The sequence below is a fragment of the Sinohyriopsis cumingii genome, chromosome 2 (assembly GCF_028554795.1).
Source record: "Sinohyriopsis cumingii isolate HCF-2022 chromosome 2, ASM2855479v2, whole genome shotgun sequence".
In the NCBI taxonomy this organism is placed as follows: domain Eukaryota; kingdom Metazoa; phylum Mollusca; class Bivalvia; order Unionida; family Unionidae; genus Sinohyriopsis; species Sinohyriopsis cumingii.
Genome location: NC_142962.1, coordinates 116,260,842 through 116,280,372, shown reverse-complemented (window position 1 = coordinate 116,280,372; position 19,531 = coordinate 116,260,842). Strand labels below are relative to the sequence as shown.

At 34.4% G+C, this 19,531-nt stretch overlaps 1 protein-coding gene across 3 annotated transcripts in view; it reads right to left on the bottom strand.

Moving 5' to 3' along the window:
- Window positions 1-523: 523 nt before the first annotated feature.
- The window catches only part of LOC149805668 (interferon-induced protein 44-like), a 52,251-nt gene continuing 33,243 nt past the window's right edge, over window positions 524-19,531 (bottom strand). For 2 of the 3 annotated variants that reach the window (XM_089950320.1, XM_089950321.1), the window contains exons 3-6: window positions 7,480-7,680; window positions 6,784-6,927; window positions 3,529-3,760; window positions 524-3,081 (exon numbers count right to left, since the gene is read on the bottom strand). In XM_089950320.1, the coding sequence (XP_089806446.1) occupies window positions 2,771-3,081; window positions 3,529-3,760; window positions 6,784-6,927; window positions 7,480-7,611 (819 nt within the window). In that variant the 5' untranslated portion in view covers window positions 7,612-7,680 and the 3' untranslated portion in view covers window positions 524-2,770. Of the gene's footprint in view, window positions 3,082-3,528; window positions 3,761-6,783; window positions 6,928-7,479; window positions 7,681-10,450; window positions 10,991-19,531 lie in introns of those variants that run through there. The other variant, XM_089950318.1, reaches the window with a different exon arrangement.

Below are 19,531 nucleotides of genomic sequence, written 5' to 3'. Positions count from 1 at the left end.
TCGGCAGTAGGTAATCCGAAATGCTGATAACCTCCTTGTCCCCCGTAAAGCTCCAGAGGCGAACCCAGCCATTTTCACCAGATCCATTGTACAATCCTACCCCATCTCCATCCCAAATACCATATGTTAAACTTATAAAAATGTGTAAACATTATTTAAATGACACAGAACAGTTTAATATTATAGCAATATGGAAGACTACATGTAATACTTTAATATGTATAGTAATATGGTGTAATACTGAATATTAATAAGGGTAAAAGTAATTCCAGACTTGATGGATGCGATACAGAAATTTTAGATATGCGATTCGGAAAGACAGGCTAAACATCTGCATCGAATTCCAGATTAGTCATGTAAAATTATATGTGTATGTAATAAATACACAGTTTGGTTATCTGTACAGTAATTAGATAATGGGTTTTAGTGCTGCATCTCGTTTGATAGCGGAAGGACAGCAGATCACACAACATCCTTCAGTGAATGTACTGATGATGTGTTTATCATATACAAAAAACAATAATTGCATTAAAACAAAGTTTTATGATAATGATGATTACAAAATCTCGAAAAACAAATATGGTGAAATAATTAGACTATGCCTGATACAGATTGTCTCTGTGTTCATAGTAAAACAGAGGACTTAAAAGGCAAAATGGCATCCATGTTTATAACGACTATCGAAAGGATAACATGAAGATTTATTATACTAGTGACTATCTAAAGGATAACATCAAGATTTATTATACTAGTGACTATCTAAAGGATGACATTAAGATTTATGATACTAATGACTATCCAAAGGATAACATCAATATATATGATACAAGTGACTATCCAAATGGATAACATCAATATTTATTATATTAGTGACTATCTAAAGGATAACATCAAGATGTATGACACTAGTGACTATCCAAAGGACAACATCAAGATGTATGACACTAGTGACTATCCAAAGTATGACATCAAGATGTATGACACTAGTGAAAACCCAAAGGATAACATCAAGATGTATGACACTAGTGACTATCCAAAAGGATAACATCAATATGTATGACACTAGTGACTATTAAAAAATAAAACATAATTGACATCCCATACGTGAATAAGATGGACAGTTGTTCCTTAAAGTGTTCTATGATCTTCGAAAAATGTTCTAATTTGTTAAAATTGACAAAGATTAAATTAATGACTGCTGTGGCATAAGCAAATGAGTGATTAAAACCCATTTACAATTACCAATGTACAAAAACTGTTTACATGTATAGACAAACTGAAAATTACCAGGAAGTGAAGTTAAAACGTTGGTATAATCATGACATCTAAAGCATTAGAATTAACAAAGCATTATTGTTTATGCATATCAACAAGCATGTTATAGTTCCAACAAACAACCATTACCCTATGGATATGTAAGTACCTTTGCACGATCACCCATGCAGTTTGTTAAAATTAAAACTGGCACTTTTAAAATCTTCAAAAAGTTTGAAAAATACTTTTAGAAAGTATATCATAGACAACCCCTCTAAATGATATACACACATCTTTTTTAACATCCATGCATTGAAACTCACGTGCATCTTTCCAAAACCTTATTGAACATGTATTTACTGAAAGTTTTGTTTTCATTGCTGAGCTGAGTAACTTTTCTGAATTCCTCTCTCCACTTTAGTGTACAGTACCAAAGCACCGAAATCTCTCTCTCTCTCTCTCTCTCTCTCTCTCTCGTAATGTAGTCGTAGAAGAAAGCAATTCCGTTACTGTATTCGTCATTTACCTATTGTGCTTTTGATTTGGAAGTAACCGGAGACAAATATATTTTGTTCATAATTGTGGCTGCTTACTTCTATCACGTATAAAACTTTTGCAATTGATATGTTGAATCTTTCAGCCCGAGGAAGAGTGCAAATATGCAAAGGACAATGACCCATCCGAATCTAGAAGTCTAATGGTATTTTCTAAACTTTTAACGATACTGAAATTCAGTTTTGATTGTCATTTTTTTGCAAGTTTTACCGTATCTACCGTGTGAGTATATGCACATCGAGTAAAAGCTTCAGCTGAGCAGACAAACAATGTTATCTGAACCCTTTCCTTCAATTAATATAGAGCCTTTGCTCTGTTTTCATTCCAATGAGCACATTTCCTCTTTAAATTCTTAATGACTTTGACATGTCAAATTCTCATTCATCAGTTTGCTGTGGTGTGAGGCTGTCACATACTGCTTCGCTAGTGATAAATAAGGAAGCTGCCCTTTTTCTATATTTGCTTTGAAGATCCATGGTAGAAGTTAACCACTGGTTCTGTACCTCTAACGCAAAATATAATTCAAGCAAATTCGTTTCATCACCAGGTCATTTTAAAATCAGATGTTGATACAATATTTATATACATTCCGACATCGAAACGTGTAGCCACTGACTTTAAATGTAACTAATAACAAGACGACATTCTCTTTGTTATTGTCAAGTACACTTCACAGTAAGTCTTATACCGAGTCGAAATCACAGTCTTTACAAAATCCCTCACGTTTAACGCTTTTTAGGTTTTCTTAATATATCCTTATTGGCCAAAATTATTAATGAGAACCATCAAATGTCCCAATAACAAATAGTCTACTTGGTATATGGCACTTTCTAATATTTAAGACTGTATAATGGCGAGCGACTTTATTTACCCACCATAATGCACTTCACATTATTTCTTTTTATTTCCTTGTGGTGGGTGGGTTGATAGTGACAATTATGTTGAAACAAAATGAATTAATTTAAACTATGGAATCACCGGATAAATCAATACGCATCTTCTTCTTGTCAACCATGTCCTTTATATAACCCCTACCCTCAAGCAATATCTGCCTCAAGGCTGTCAGGAAGAGGATAGACGTCTCTCTTCTGACCTCCACATCTTTTAGCATATTTACCACAGGGTAGATCTGATTCTCTTGGAAACCAAATTTATCCATCACCTTCTGCACTGCCTTCTTAACATCCGGGTTGTGGTATATAGCCTTCAAATCCCTTTTTACCTCTTCACTGCAGTCATCTGCCTTTGTCAGTAGAACAATCTCAGGAATACCTAAAATAAATAAAATAATATAATAATGGCAACACGCTGCCCTAATTGACCAAATATTAATCACTATGTTTACCTCTTTTGTAAAGGTAAAAATTAACGATTATATGTTAAGTTAATTAAGGATGCATGTCGATTTTCTTCGCGGATAACACTATCAACCTCTTTTATTATCTTAAATTTTAATCCAAAATCTAATGCAACAACCTGGTTTAAGAGCTCTTATCAAGACAAACACCTTTATCTAGTATAGCATGCCAACAGTTTGCTAAGAAAGTCACTACATCACCTGACATTTTGTCAGTTTTGGTCAGTGTTGGACACCAGGCGTCTGCTGCTTTACTTCGTGATTGCTCTGTACTAGAAGACTCTTATTAAACCCTTCTCATAAATAAATCATTTGGCTGAAGGTAGGAAAATAAGCACAGAACGATGTCCTTTAATAAATACCTCCATTCTGCTTCATAAGCTTTCGGCATTCTTTCAAGTAGTCTGCAACAGTGTCAGGAAGAATCTGTAAATTGGTACCGTCGATAACGTACATCACGCAGTAAGCTCTATTGTTGTAGTCAGGGATCTTAGCTGTCAAAATCCATCCTGTCATCCATCGAACGAAACCAAACAGTTTGTCTTTGAAGTATTGAAATTTCGCTCTATGAGATCCGTCATATGATAGTTCACTCTTTGAAAAAAAAAGACGAACTTCATCAACGTGAAACAAAAATGTTAATATACCGGTATGTCGCCCCTTCCCTGTGTAGTTTTACTGTTTATGCCAACTGTTTTGAGTTTTTATAACAAGATGTCAGGGACGGATGGAGTTCAAATGAGTCTTCCTATTCTTTTATGATCTAAATCCATATATATTAATGAAATTATTAAATGGACACCCTTTGACTTTGGCACAACGGATATATAACTGATTCATTCAAATGTATTTATCATCGCTAAAGGAAATGTTTGCACGGATGACGATCATTTAAAACGTAGCAAATTTTTAAGACGTGAATAACGATCCTGATTACATATGTTTTGTGTGACGTTAATAATCAGTTCAAACATATTTTATAATGAAGCTCATGGTGATTAGCAAATTGGCGAATTCTCCTGTTTGGTTTTCTTCTATGTAAGGATAGTTGATAATTTATTTCACATGTTATTCTTCTGAAGATGTATAACGTAGCTGCCGATCTTATTTAGTTTAATAGTTATGACTGATTTAATTAAAAGAAATATGTGGATTAGTAGGTTATGGTTACTTAAGAACTAAGCTCAACCGTAACGAGGTGTACTTTGTATAATTTGGCATTTCATTTAATTATTCAGTGAAACTGAATTGTCTGTACTTCTGAACCAGATCGTTTCCTATCAACATATGAACTGAATGAATATCAATAGCAATGAAGATACTATATTTGTGATTGCTTTCAAGAGATACAATAACTTTTTAAAATATATATCATTACTACAGTACACATCATCAAATATTAAATCTGGTATGTGCACGACTGACAAAGGGTTATTGACCTAGAGCTGTCACAATCCTACTTGATCTAATATTTTATAAACTTCTTCACACTATAAACTTCGATTCTGGAGTAAGTTTGGAATATAACAACAAGAATATTTTCTTTACCGACGTTAATATTTGATATATTTCATCTTGTGGTACCAAATACTATAAAATAACATGTTTTTAGTACAACACGATGAAATATAGTCGGTGTTAACGTAGGAAAAGAAAATATCCTGTATATAGTCGTCAACATTGTATTTGCGTTTCAGCTCTGTTATGATGTAGTTGTATCAACGTAATCTTTCAAAAAAATCTAATCTCTTTTTAGATCTTCCGAAACTCTTTACATGTTAAAATCTCAAACTTATTTTGTTGTTTCATTGTCCATCTATGTATCGTCTAACCGCCAACATGTATTCAATTTTCATGATGTTCCCCACTGTTTATAGATTCATTATAAACATTCTTTTTTATGAATACATACTTTAGATCTTTCTTCATTTTGGTGTTCAAAATATTTTCAACCTTTTACATATTATCTTGTTTTGGTACAAAGATACATCTTGCTCGTCAACCATGCCCTATATATCCTATAGCATCAGGTTTTCCAATATGTAAAATACTGATCTCTTGAATCTTACTTGCCTGCTTTAAAACGTTTCCTCTGTAGAGATAGAGAGTAGCATTTGTTCCCAAACAAAATTTGTATTTACTTTATATTAATCGAACTGAATCTTTTCAGGTTTTGTCTTTAGATATGTCTCTCTTTGTTTTCACTTTCTATGCAGAAGTGCATTCTCAAGTAGATCGATCTTAGTTGTATACATTGCTACTTAATGTTCATATGATTACATAGCTTGTCACTAGTCATCTACATTACTAACATCACTCGCTTGCTTGTGTAATATCCAACTGTATTGTTTGGTCAAACCATTCTTTCAATTCGGAGCATTTCCTTTCCATCTTTAAGTTGTCTTCTTCCTTTAATTGCCCGATAGTTGTGTACGTAAACAGATATCAGGAATAAAGTAAAGATACTTTATTCACTGTTCCTTGTCAGCCACCTTATACAGGACAGCTAAAGAATGCTTCACTGTTTTCCCATTCTTACCGTCGATTCAGAAACGGCTACTTCTTTTATTGAGTTAAAATTTGTTGTTTTACCTAAATCCAATACATGTTTTGCTGAATCCTTGCATGTTAATCGTGGAAAACTTAAGACTTGTACTTTGAATTTAGCAGAATAATTTTATGTAATTACTTCTATCAAATACGCGTAATGTAATGTTCCCGCCAGTTACTATTTAAGTCATGTTATTAGGAGTTAAGATTTTTATCTCGCTGTTATCATCATTAAAATTATAAAGCAGAGTATTTCATCAAGCATTATAGTACATTTGTTTCCATGTTTGAAATGTTTATAAAGAAAGATCATGCTTATTCTTTTGTATCTTTTAACACTTCGTGATAAAACCGCACGTTTATCCTATCCAAAATTGTACACGTTATCTCTTTATACCAACATTATATGCTCTCATGATAAAATATCGCAGTCACCTCTCAATAGTGTGGAATTCAGTACAATTTAGCTCGTTGAGATTAGGTATATCGTGCAAGAAATTTAAAATTAGAACTTAACCAAATTCGCCTGGTCCGATCATTTGTCTGTTTTTTTTTTATTAAAAAAAATAATAAAACGTTTTTGAAAATACCCCTGGCTGAGTAATTACAAAACGACTTGAGAACAAAATATTAGAAAACACATACAAAAGTCAAACATTTTCTGAGTTGAAATACAAACAAATCAGAATTTTAGGATTAGGTCCTGGTTTTACATATTTGCAAATTTTCATCAAGATCAAAAATCTTTCAAAATGGATACGATTTTGGAGTCTTAAAAAATCAGTTATCGTGTTCAAACAGTTTTGTGACATGTAGTCTGATGGAAAAGATGGAAAATTGGATAAGGTTTTCCAACTAAAAATCAATCGAAGCAACTTATGTAATTGCGCCGTCTTTAATAACTATAACTTGTTCATGCTTTACGATTAATTTTCATTGATGTTATTAAACTGGAGCTGGCATGATTTTATATTCTCTGGTGATTTTGTCTTGAGAGAGAACTGAGTGTATACACACTGAAGAATAAAGGTATTATACAACAAATCTAATCCATTAGTAAAGCTTACGGACTCCATGTCCAGTTTTTCGCCATTGATAATTCGCTGAATATCCTCAGTCCTGATAGTCTCCTTATCCTCTATTCCTTTAGTATCGCACAGTCGAAAAGCAAGCTCATCTCCTGTACTCGACCGTATCTGGTATTGATGATACTAAGAAGGAAGATGCGTAATATATTCAATGTATTACTTAATCAAAACATCAATAAATTAAGGAAAAATATCAATCCATGGGGGATACCGTTATATTGAATGTAATAAATTATACACATTTCGGACGGTTAAAATTTCAAAATTTTCTTCATTCAAATTTGTCTTATCTTTGTTTCTCTTTCATTTTAATTTTGCAGAGGTAGTCTTTTTTCTTTTCGAACAGCATTATTATATGTAGGTAGTAGGTAGATAGGTATATAGGTGTGTGTGTGTGTGTGTGTGTGTGTGTGTGAGAAAGAGAGAGACAGACAGACAGACAGACAGACAGAGAGCGGCGACTAGAAGAGTGCAAGTTCAAATCTGGTCCACTTCAGGCCAGACCGGTTCAGCCGCCGTGGAGTATTAATGATCAAGGCACTTTATTCCAATTACTTAGGTACAATGTAACCTTTCATGTGTTGACGTGCCTTTAAAACTCGATTACGCAATTTTTGTTATTCACATATCTATCTATATAAGTATGCATGTATTCATTCACGTATGTATTCTTACATATTTTGTGACACTTTTTTCGCTGTTCGCGCTCTCCGCAATGTGAGAGGCGTGCTCTCCAAAAATGGAGGAGATAGTATTGACGATGCTGGATTTCCCAGCCGATACTTGACCCAGAAGAAGGATGTTCATCCGCTTGAGTTTATTCTGCCGTTGAAGTGGAACAAAGTTTTCCACGTCTCTCTTTAGGTTCTGAAACTTCTAAATGGTAAAATTGACATTAAAAAAATGTTCTACAAAATCCATGGAATCGAAACATCACTAATAAACAATAAAGACTAAAATAAGTTTAACCAATATTTAACCATTATATTCAGCGCTATTAAATCCAAAAACGTATTAAATCAGAGACTAATAATTTCACTTGAAATTTGTTTGTTGTTGTTGCTGTTGTTTTATTCGTTTCTGCGGGGTTGTATCAAAATCTGGAATTTCAATGCAGCTATTTTTTAGCTAAAAGTTTCGATCAAATTCTCAATTTCAGGATAATATACTATAATAAATCAGAACTCGGTGTGAAGAAGATTATTATTATTATTATTATTATTATTTGTACTAAACTGAGTATATTACTACTTCACCTGATTGATTCTTTTAACTTTTTAAGTTTATTTTATGTCAACAACTAATACATAGCAAAATTATTCTTTTAAGTTACGTGTTTAGGCTCGAATAAACAGTAACAAAATAAAGAGTGACAGCAACAAACTTTGAAAATAATTAACATATAATTTATTTTCTGGAAACATACTGTCAAAATAAAAGAATAAAACCTTACGGTTTTAAGAATCTAATCCAAAAATAATCCAAGAATAATCCACGAATTAAATTTTAGAAGTCTTAATAATTAAATGTTCTAATGAATTCAACTTCGAGTCCCTACGAAACAACCACGATGGAAGGTGATGACGGATTCTGTAGCCTTTCAAGTGTTGTACGGTCTACAGTTCTGTGTTATTCACAAACAATAATCCGGTGTTAGAATTTCGAATAAAATGTAAAGAAATGTATGTGTCCAAGAATTCTGTATAAGCACTCATATTTCTCCAGGACAAACAATTGTCCTTTAGAAATCCAAATAATCTAAATAAAAATTAAAAACAACTCCAAAATGACACAACAAAAGAAACACCTTTACGTCCATGTGTTTAGAAGCCTAACTGAGAAAAATCTCTATGAACAATGATTATTCAGTAACTCGAATCGCTAAACAAATTCTCGGACGAGGGTCAACTTTCCAGAATCTTCGAGAAGTATTTACGTAAAAAGCACGAAGTCCGAGAGTGACCTTGACAAACAACCAATCATTTACTCCTAGAATAGGATAAAAAATAATAAGTTGTTTTCTATTCTCACTGATTTTTAAATAAAGGTCGGGAACTAGGTCAATTCAGTTGTTTACAACTGAAGAGTCAAGGTCAAACTATTTTCTGAAAAAATATCGAGTTCCTAGTAAACAAACCTACATTATTTTGATATACTATGAAATTCAAAATAAAAAAGATTGTAAAACTTACAAAGAATTGAATTAAATCAAATATAAATTAAATCAAATGTACGTTACACTTCTCTTTGTTTAAGGGCTTAATATCGGAATTTTATTAATAGGAGAAGTATATTTATTTATTTGGGTCAAGGTTTTGGACTTTCCTAAGTGAAGTTTACAGGTTATGGTTGTGATTTTTGAAACATCTTGATCATTCTAGAATGTTATTTTCCATTAGGTAATGGGTTTTCTTTTTAGAAAACAATAATTGTGATCTGAGGTGAAGTAGAGAACTATATAATCTTGTGATTGTGAGGATTTTGTCATTCGTGCTTTAACATCTAGCACTTTCGAGTTGTATGCTGTGACTAGTAGTTTTTGTCTGGAATCCTTTTTTCTTCAAATTATTGAATTTAAGTGATTATGTCGTCTGGTAATACAAAAGTGCTCTGATAAAATTCTTGGATAAAGACATTTACTGGAATTTATACTGAATTCAAATCCGGAACTATATTTCTGTGTTTCTACGAAAGACTGTTAACACATCAACACTTTGATAGCTACCACAGACACGTCATCGCCTTTAGCTTTTGGATTTCTTCGGGAGTTGTACTAAGTTTTATTCAGGACTTTAAATTACTAGGACATGTGTCTGTAATTATTCGATTATTTTGGAATTTAATTCGCAATACCGTAAGATCTTTTTTTCTCATTTTCACTTTGTATTCTTGGGAAATAAATATATTTGTTAAATTTGGCAAAGCTTGTTGTCTTTTGCTCTTTGCTATTACTTACTTTAAGAGCATATTCTTCGAAGACTAGACAATAAAGGATATTCGTTACTGTCATTATCACTCGATACATTAAAATGTATGTAATATTTGTTGAATAGTGTTTTATTCTATGGCCTACTGAAAGTGGCAAAAAGAAAAAGACCCTGAAAGGTACTGTTCTGAAACAGAGGGGTTTAGTAGGGAAAACTTTGTTTTGCACTGTCATAATGAACAAACATCAAGCAAATCTGTAGATATATAATACGTCTGCATAATATTCGTTGACATTTCTATTTCTTGTGGTCTCAGTATATGTGGGCTTTTTTCCCAAATATCTTGAAAATTAGATATATTGTAATGTTATAGAGATGATCAATTAAGGTTAGCTGGTAATAGAAAAAGAGGTTCTAATGATTAATACTACGCTTATTATGATCACAATTTCAAAGCCTTTCTCTATTGCATAAATGGTATTCCAAAGAGTTGTGAGCTTTAAGAAGCAACATTAATACAAAAATGTTGAGATAATGAAAAACATGGATGTATTTATATTAAATTCTATGAAAAAATAAATTTAATGTTTGCGCCTCTAGTTTTAATGATAAAGCTCTGAGGAATGTCTGTCATAATTGGCAAAACACAGACAAATATTATTTGGAACTAACTGAAGTCTGACAGATTGTGTTTTATGCAAACAAATGACGGTTCTTACCTCTTCAGACCAATCAATATCTCTCCAAGGCTTGGTCGCATGATAAGGTAATAATAATAATAATAATAATAATAATAGTCATATCGAAACACGTGCACTTTTACCAGTCTTTTTCTATTATGTGCTCCATATTTGCCACTTTTTCGATCTATACATTTTATTGAATATATTTTATTAGTATCTCTAGAAAATCACTCATTGGAAATATGACAACTTAAGGGAATAATCTCATCATAACGAAATATCTTTTAACTTGTACACACTCTTGGAATAATCAAACTTCTTGTTCTAGTCATATGTTGTATTACTTATTGCAATAATCTCCGGCCACAACTTGAGAACTCCAGTAGATGAGCAGTATTTCCAAACCTAGCAAAGGTTTACCCTTACCACTGATTATAAAAATTTAAGATTATGTTTTCCATGGCGTCCATTATAAATGTCTTAATGAAATGTCCCTAACAAATATAAAAGTCTCCTGCTCCCATTTATCAGTCTTCCTCAAAGTATATTTCACCCACTGGTCCTTTAAATATTTTATAATACCCAGTCAGTCGCATTGAATCTTGCACCACATTCAATAATCATTTTAATAGACGTACTCCCCACTTCCACCTCAAATCAAAATAAATATGAGTATTCCCCTTAATTGCCAAAAGGCATCTGCCATATGTAGGCTTTATGTCCAAACTTCTATTGGTTCCGTGAAATTTCAGTAACTGTCAGGTATAGTTGTCACGTGACAATTGCACAGAATGCGCACAATTAGGATTTTAAATTTCTATTCTAAACGCAGGTTAGTGCTTTATGATGATTTTCATTCACAAATCAGAAAGAGCGTGTTTATTTTACATAATTTAGCCACTAGTGCATTTCCTCAAAGAGGACTATGCAGAACGTGTATAAAGAAAAAGAGCAAAATACAATTAGACTTCGCTCTACCCTGCTCGACGATTTTAAGTATCATATTACCCCACCAAGTTATAAAATCGATCCTATAATTGTTACTTTAAGTACCATATAACCCAAAAAATTCGATAATCAGTGAAGAATAAGATTTTTATTTTTATTCGGATTATAATAGTTTTTCTGATAATAATATTCATTCTGATTCTTAAAATAGCATTTATTCTGATTCTGATAATAATATTTATTCTGATTACAATATTTATTCGGATTCTGAAAATGATATTTGTTTAATTCTGATAATAATATCTATTAATAATGCTGACTCTCGTTTAAAAAAACTGATATTCTGATGAAATTTAGTCAATATTTCTCTTTTTATTCATTGATTTTAGTCGATTTGTTAGCAGAAAATCCGTTAAATTACTGATTTTCGAAGATCAAACCCCATGCAGTTCTCTAAGAGATTGTAGGATTTATTGATAATTTTGTTAACTTTGTACATTTGTAGTAGAAACTTAATCAGAATCAGATAATTAAAAACATTACTTTAGACTATTTTATGAGATTTTATCAAAAAATAATCAAAATCAATTAGAAAACGCAGGAGGTTTGACCCTTCGAAAATCAGTAATTTAACGGATTGGCAAAGATAATAATAATAATAATAATAATAATAATAATAATAATAATACTAATAATATTATTATTATTATTATTATTATTATTATTATTATTATCTTTGCCAATCCATTAAATTATTATTATCATTATTATTATTATCATTATTATTATTATTATTCTTATTATTATTATTATTATTTCGATAATAATATTTGTTGTGTAATTTTCTGTTTTTATTAGGATATTTACAATTATAAGTACCATTCACCCAATCGAATTATAAAATCTGACTGATTTTCATGATATTAAGTTTCATTCACCCTATCAAATTTGAGAATCATTGAAGAATAGGATTATAATATTTATTCTGATAATAATATTTATTCTGATCATAATATTTTTTATGAAGTTTTCTGTTTTTGATGAGATTTTTATCATTTTAAGTACCATATACCAATCAAATTATAAAATCTGGCTGATTTTAACAATTTTTAGTATCATTTACCCCATCAAATTATAAAATCATTCATATAATTATTATTTTAAGTACCAAATTTTAGTACCATATACCCCATACAATTTGAGAATCAGTGAATAATAGAATCATATTATTTTAATAATCATATTTATTGTGATAATATTTATTATGTATTTTCTGTTTTGTTAGTAGGATTTTCGTTATTTTAAGTAATATATACCCCATCAAATTATAAAATCTGACTGATTTTTCGTTACTAAGTAACATATACCCCATCAAATTATAAAATCTGAACGATTTTCGTTACTTTAAGTAACATATACCCCATCAAATTATACACTCTGAACGATTTTCGTTACTTTAAGTAACATATACCCCATCAAATTATAAAATCTGAACGATTTTCGTTACTTTAAGTAACATATATCTCATCAAATTTTAAAATCTGAAGGATTTTCGTTATTTTAAGTAACATATACCCCATCAAGTTAGAACAGGAAAGATACCAAGTGGTGGAAATGTGGGAACACGAGTACGATCACCGTTTGAAAACCGATCCCGAATTTAAACGCCTCGTGGAAAGTTACCAGTTCATGGACCCGCTGAACCCGAGGGATAGTTTGTACGGAGGAAGGACCAATGCCACCTGTTTGCTGTACCAAGCCGACGAAGAGAAAGGAGAAGAAATCAAATACTTGGACGTGTGTTCGCTGTATCCTTACGTGTGCAAATATTGTCACTTTCCTGCAGGGCACCCACAATTGTTCACGGAACACATCGACCTGAAAAACATTCGACAATACGAAGGCTTGATCAAGCGCAAAGTTTTGCCTCCCACGGACTTGTACCATCCCGTGTTACCTCACCATTGTCAAGGCAAACTGATGTTTCCTTTGTGCCGTACTTGTGCCGAAACGTGCAACCAAGATCAACCTTGCCAGCACACCCAGGAAGAACGCGCCTTGACGGGGACGTGGGTCAGCGTAGAATTGTTCAAAGCTCTGGACATGGGATATCAACTGTTAGAAGTGTACGAAATTTGTCACTTTCCCAAGACACAACAATACCACAAAGGTGACCCCACGCAGAAAGGGATTTTCGCAGACTACGTGGATGCCTTTTTGAAACTGAAACAAGAAGCCAGTGGCTATCCTTCCTGGTGTCACACTCCCGAAGACCAAAAGACATTGAAAGAGAAATACTGGGCGCAAGAAGGCATTACTTTAGATCACATCGAGAAAAACGAAGGCAGGCGATCGTTTGCCAAAGTGATGTTAAATTGCTTGTGGGGTAAAATGGCACAACGTCCGTGTTTACCCAAGACGGAGTATTTGACAGAACCTTCCCGCTACTTTCAGATGATTCACGACAAAACCAAATTCATGAAACACGTGGACGTCGTTCGCGAGGATTTGATCTTGGTCAATTACAAAGAAGATCTGGACTTTGTACAAGACGACCCTTTTGGAAATGTCATCATTGCGGCTTACGTGGCAGCTCATGCTCGCTTAAAATTGTACGAAGCTTTAGAACTGTTAGGGGAACGCGTCCTGTACTTTGACACGGACAGTTGCATTTACATCCATCACCCGAGTCAACAGCACCCTGACATCGAAGGAGACCGTTTAGGAGCCTGGACAGAAGAGCATCCCGACGTCAAGATTCTAAGTTTCGTCAGTGGCGGTCCAAAAAATTACGGCTACCAATACCGGGACCCACAAGGAGAAGTGCACACTAAGTGTAAAGTGAAAGGATTGACTCTGAATTATCGTACCAGTCGTGTGGTCAACTTTGGGGTATTGAAAGAAGCCTTGCAATCTGGAGAAGATGAACACTTTAAGGTGACCACCTATCAACCCAACAAGATTGTACGTTTACCCACTCACCACATCGTCAGTCGATCCTTGGAAAAAGTCTATCAAATCGTGTACCAGAAGCGAGTGCGACTTCCCAATCATTTCACTTTACCGTATGGACACGTCGGTATTGGTCTGTATATAAAAAGGAACCCTAGGCAAGATCGATAGTTCATTGTGACTACCAAGAGCAAGTGAACAAGATGAATACTTTCAGAGAAACACAAAACAAGTTTAGAAAGGCACAGTTCAAGTGTGGGGCTTCTGAAGTGGAATGCGATTGTGAGCCTTGTGACTTTTCAACCTGTGTTAGTGACAGTACCAGAAGAACCCGTCACCCAGGACAAGACTGTCGTGGACATCCCTGAAAGACCCTATCGGGAGGACACTTGTGTGACCTTACCCCTTATAGAACTGGTCAGAACATTACCCAAAACATGATGTACAGACACTTGTTTTTATTCCACGTTGATGGTTATCATGTGCCTTTTATCGTTGTACTTAAGCCTTTGGCTTATATGTATTTTTGTCTTTCGTATTCATGTTTAAAACATTCAATAAACGTGTCCTGAAAAAAGTATATAAACTCTCGTCTTGTTTGTTTTCGTGTCACAAGTGACATTCCTCACACTATGGCTACCTCTGCTGTCTCTGCTCCCTCTTCCTCCACTGTCAAAGTCATCGACGAACACTTAGATCGTGCCAGTTGGGAGGCTTTGCATCTTCGCCATCCCTTTAACATGCTCATTGCTAGACCTACAGGTTCAGGCAAAACCGAATTCGTCAAACGCTTGATCGAACATAAACATCATTTGATCGATCGTCCACCTCAGCGCATCGTGTGGTGTTACAAACAGTGGAAATCACAATTTCATTCACAACGTTGTCAGCCTTGTCCAAATTAATGTGTGAGTTGGAAAAAAATGTTTGTCATTTGAAACAAAATGTTTGATGTTATATTGTTGGATTATTGTTACAAATGTTATAGTTGTTTGTTAGTGTTAAGTGATTTTGAATAAAAAATGTTGTGTTTTGAAAAAAATGCCTTTGTCTTTTGTTTGGCTATAAGAATTTTGATTCATGCTCTTTGACTTCTTACTATCCCTCTCATGGCACTCATTGAACCTTCCGGCTCGAAAACCGTGAAGGGATGTTTTCCTTCACGTCCGCGCTTTCACTTTAAAAACTGGGGTAATTTCCAGTCTAACCATCCATTGCCGACTCATCCTCCTACGAAGATGTGCTCCAAACTAGCTAAGCTAAACGAAGCCTACGTGAATTTGCACAGGGTCAGACACAGTCTGATACCGAAGCCAGAAGAAATAGAGAATGTGAGAATGTTAAAAGTCACTGAAGACCTGATAGAAGAGCTCTTCAGAGAAGAAGTGAACAGGGAGAAAGAAGAATGGACAGAGAAGTACAGACTTCAGAAACAGCAGAGAGAGCAGCAACAGCAGCAGCAGCAGCAGCCTGAACCTGACAGAGGCTTTGTCGATTGTCATATCGACACCAAAGAATTCTTCTTCTCTTTCCGAAGAAGCAGACTTATCGCCAGAAAGTCTATCGTCAGAGGACATCGCATTCTTAGAAACTAAATGATTGCTATAGCAACAAAAAAAACCAGCCCTTTTCAGGGCTACCCAATACTCTAGAAAAGAAATAGTAATCCATTTGCCAATGTGTGTATGTAAAGTAGTGTGAATATAAACACTGACTCTTTTGTGGTGTGAGTGTATGTGTTTGTGTATATGATTGTGTGTTTGTAAGCACTCACGTACGTTTCTGTGGATAGTAGATTATGATCATGTCTTTTTTTTGTTTGTTTGTTTGTTTTTGCTGTTTGACGTGTGGGGAGAGTAGATTTGGGGTTTGATTGGATTGCTTTGCGTATGTGGATAGTATATTATTTGTTTAATAAAATTTTTTAGAATAGTGATGGGTAGTATAAAAAGTGAGTGAGTGTTTCTTTTAGGTCCGCACGTTGTTTGGTCATGATCTAGGTAAGATCAATTTTGTTTTAGGGGATGTTTTCCATCACGTCCGCGCTTTCAGTATAAATTAAAAATCGTTCGGCAGTCTAGCTACCCTTGTTGATTGATCAACACCACCAGAATGAACACCAGTCTAGCTAAACTGCTTGAACTTCATGTACACCTGGAATATGCCAGGCGTGTAGTGAATGAGCTGGCTGCAGAGGCCATCGTAGAAGAGGAAAGGATGAAAGAGGCGGAGAGAAGAAACAAAGAAGAGGAGGAGAGAAGAAACAAAGAAGAGGAGGAGAGAAGAAACAAAGAAGAGGAGAGAGGAAATTTCAGAATCCCAGAGACAGAAGATTGGGGTTCTGAAGCCACTTATCCCTCCTCTGCTCTCTCCCCAAAAAGAGTGAAAGGAGACTGGGGAAGAAGACGTGTGTGTGGTGCCAGGCCTGGAAGGTGCCATCATTAACCAGGTGTCATGGAGTTCAAAAAAACAAACAGCCCTTTTCAGGGCTACCCCAATCTCTAGAAAAGATATAGTAATCTATTTGCCAATGTGTGTATGTAGAGTAGTGTGAATATAAACACTCACTCTTTTTTTTATAGTGTTTGTGTTTGTGTTTGTAAGCGCTCACGTACGTTTCTGTGAATAGTAGATTTGGGTTTAATTTTAATGCTTTGCGTGTGTGGATTTTGTCAGAAGGCAAGTGACCAACCTGAAATTAGCTATGGATCTGGTGAAAGAGATGATAGAAGAAGAAGTAAAAAGACTAAGAGGCTTTATAGATCCAGAGTATGTAAAGATTGGTCACTTAAAGGAAGCCATGGATAATGTGATAGAAGTAAGGTGCTTTTTGGAAGACGTAATGGAATGGACAGAGTGGTCCTTTGTCAAAAAAGGCCTAGACCAGCTTAAGAAATCGGAAGAACTTATGAGAAAAGTAATGGAGGAAGAAGTAAAAAAGATCAAAAACAAGTGGAATAAAGAACGAAAGGATAAGGAAAACTTAAAGAAAAAAGAGGCCTTTGACAAACTCAACAACAATTGGATCATAATACAGGAGAAATTCCGAGCAATAGGTCATCCAGACTGGATGCCAGAGAAGGAGAAGAAGAAAGGAATACTGGTAAAAGTGAGAACTTGGTGGAAGCAGTGGAGGAAATGAAAGAAGAAGATGATGATGAACCAAAGGCCCTTTTCAGGGCCACCCACATTTCTCGAAAAGAGATAGACTTTCAATTGCCTACCCCGTTTTTTAATATTTTTTTTAATTTAAAAAAAAATAGAGACTTCCTCCCTGTTTCAATTTGTTGCCTGTTCCCTTTCCATAGACCCATCAGGTCGGGACCCTATTAAAATAGGGTCCCGACCCCATTGTCCCTATACAGTCCCACAATTTTTCTCCATGTTAAATTTACATAGACGGTATACAGGCTCAGGGGTTTTTGTCCATGTTAAATTTACGTAGACCCTATAAAGTCCCAGGGGTTTTTGTCCATGTTAATTCCCATAGACCCTATAGTGTCCCAGAGGTTTTGTCCATGTTAAATTTACATAGACCCGATAGTGTCCCAGGGGTGTTTTAATGGTAAGTCCCATAGACCCTATAGTGTCCCCATTCACTACTGTCTTAGATCATCCAGTGTCTCACCAATTGTACGCAGACGACACCCAAATATACAAATCTAGCCACCCAGCTGAAGTTGATGCTACCATCCAAGGTGTAGAGAGGTGCATTTCTGATGTGAAATCATAGATGACATGTACCAAGCTGCAGATGAATTATGATAAAACTGAGGCCATTCTGATCACAACACAAAGACTTTCTCATTTACATCCTTTACCTAAAACAATAAATATCAGCAACGCCAACATTAAATTCACACAATCAGTACGAAACCTAGGTGTTACTCTGGACAGTACTCTCATATTGCACCAACATGTCATGAACATGTGCAAGGCTGCATATCTTGAGCTGAGACGCATCAGCTCAATTCGCAAATATCTTTCAGTTGATGACACTAAAACACTTGTGTGTTCATTAGTACTTTCAAGACTGGACTATTGTAACTCAATTCTGTCTGGTTCATCTCAATATCTACTTCAGAAACTTCAAAAAAGTTCAAAACACAGCTGCTCGGATCATACTTAGAGACCACGATCAGAGCACACCTCCCCGCTGCTCAGTACCCTACACTGGCTATCCATTCGATCCAGAATCAAACACAAAATTTGTTCTCTGTGCTACATTTCACTGTCGGACTCTAGTCCAACATACCTCTCCGATCTCACCTATGTGTATACACCAGCAAGATACTTACGCTCCTCTTCTGACAATCGTTTACTCATTATTCCCACTATGAAAACAAAGTCATATGGACAGCGTTCTTTTGCATACCAGGGCCCAGCAACGTGGAATGAATTGCCCACTGAACTTAGACACAAAGACACAGCGATCACATTCAAGAGGGCTCTCAGAACTCACTTATTTCGACTGCAAGAACAAACTTAAAGACCTAATAATGTTCCTACCTGAAATATTCTCAGCATGTTTTTTTTAAATTATGTTTTCCTAATTTCGTGGTGTTTGTTTTTGTAATAATATTATTATATGTTTTTTATCTTATAGGTGTTGTCTAATGTTGTAAAGCGCTTAGCGCTTCTAAAGATTAGGCGCTATACAAAATCCTCATTATTATTATTATCACTATATGATTTTTTTTATTGTTTCTGTTTTTAATGAGATTTCTATTATTTTGAGTATTATGTACCCCATCAATTGGATGAAATTGTTCGATAATCTTTGTTGATATTAAATTAAAAATTCCTGGTGAAATTTGACGACCTCCACCGTACGGATCATTGTTATGTTTGAGAATTATTGCTGGTGGCGCTAATTTTCTATATGACTCAACAATTTTTGGAAAGTTTTCATTGATAATTTTTTTTAGTTCTTACCTATTAAATTTCCAGAATCAAATCCAAAAATAATCCAAGAATAATCCACGAATAAAATTTTTGAAATCCTAATATTGAAATGTTCTAATTATTCCAAGTTCGAGTCCCGACAAAAAAATCCAAAATGGAAGGCGATGACGTATGATGTAGCCTGTACTGTGTTTAAGTCTACAGTTCCTTATAGAAGCACAATAATTAACCATCGATTCATGGAAATCCAAATAAAATTTTCAAGAAATGTCCTTGTTCAAGAATTATGTATGAATACAGTATTGCCAGAGA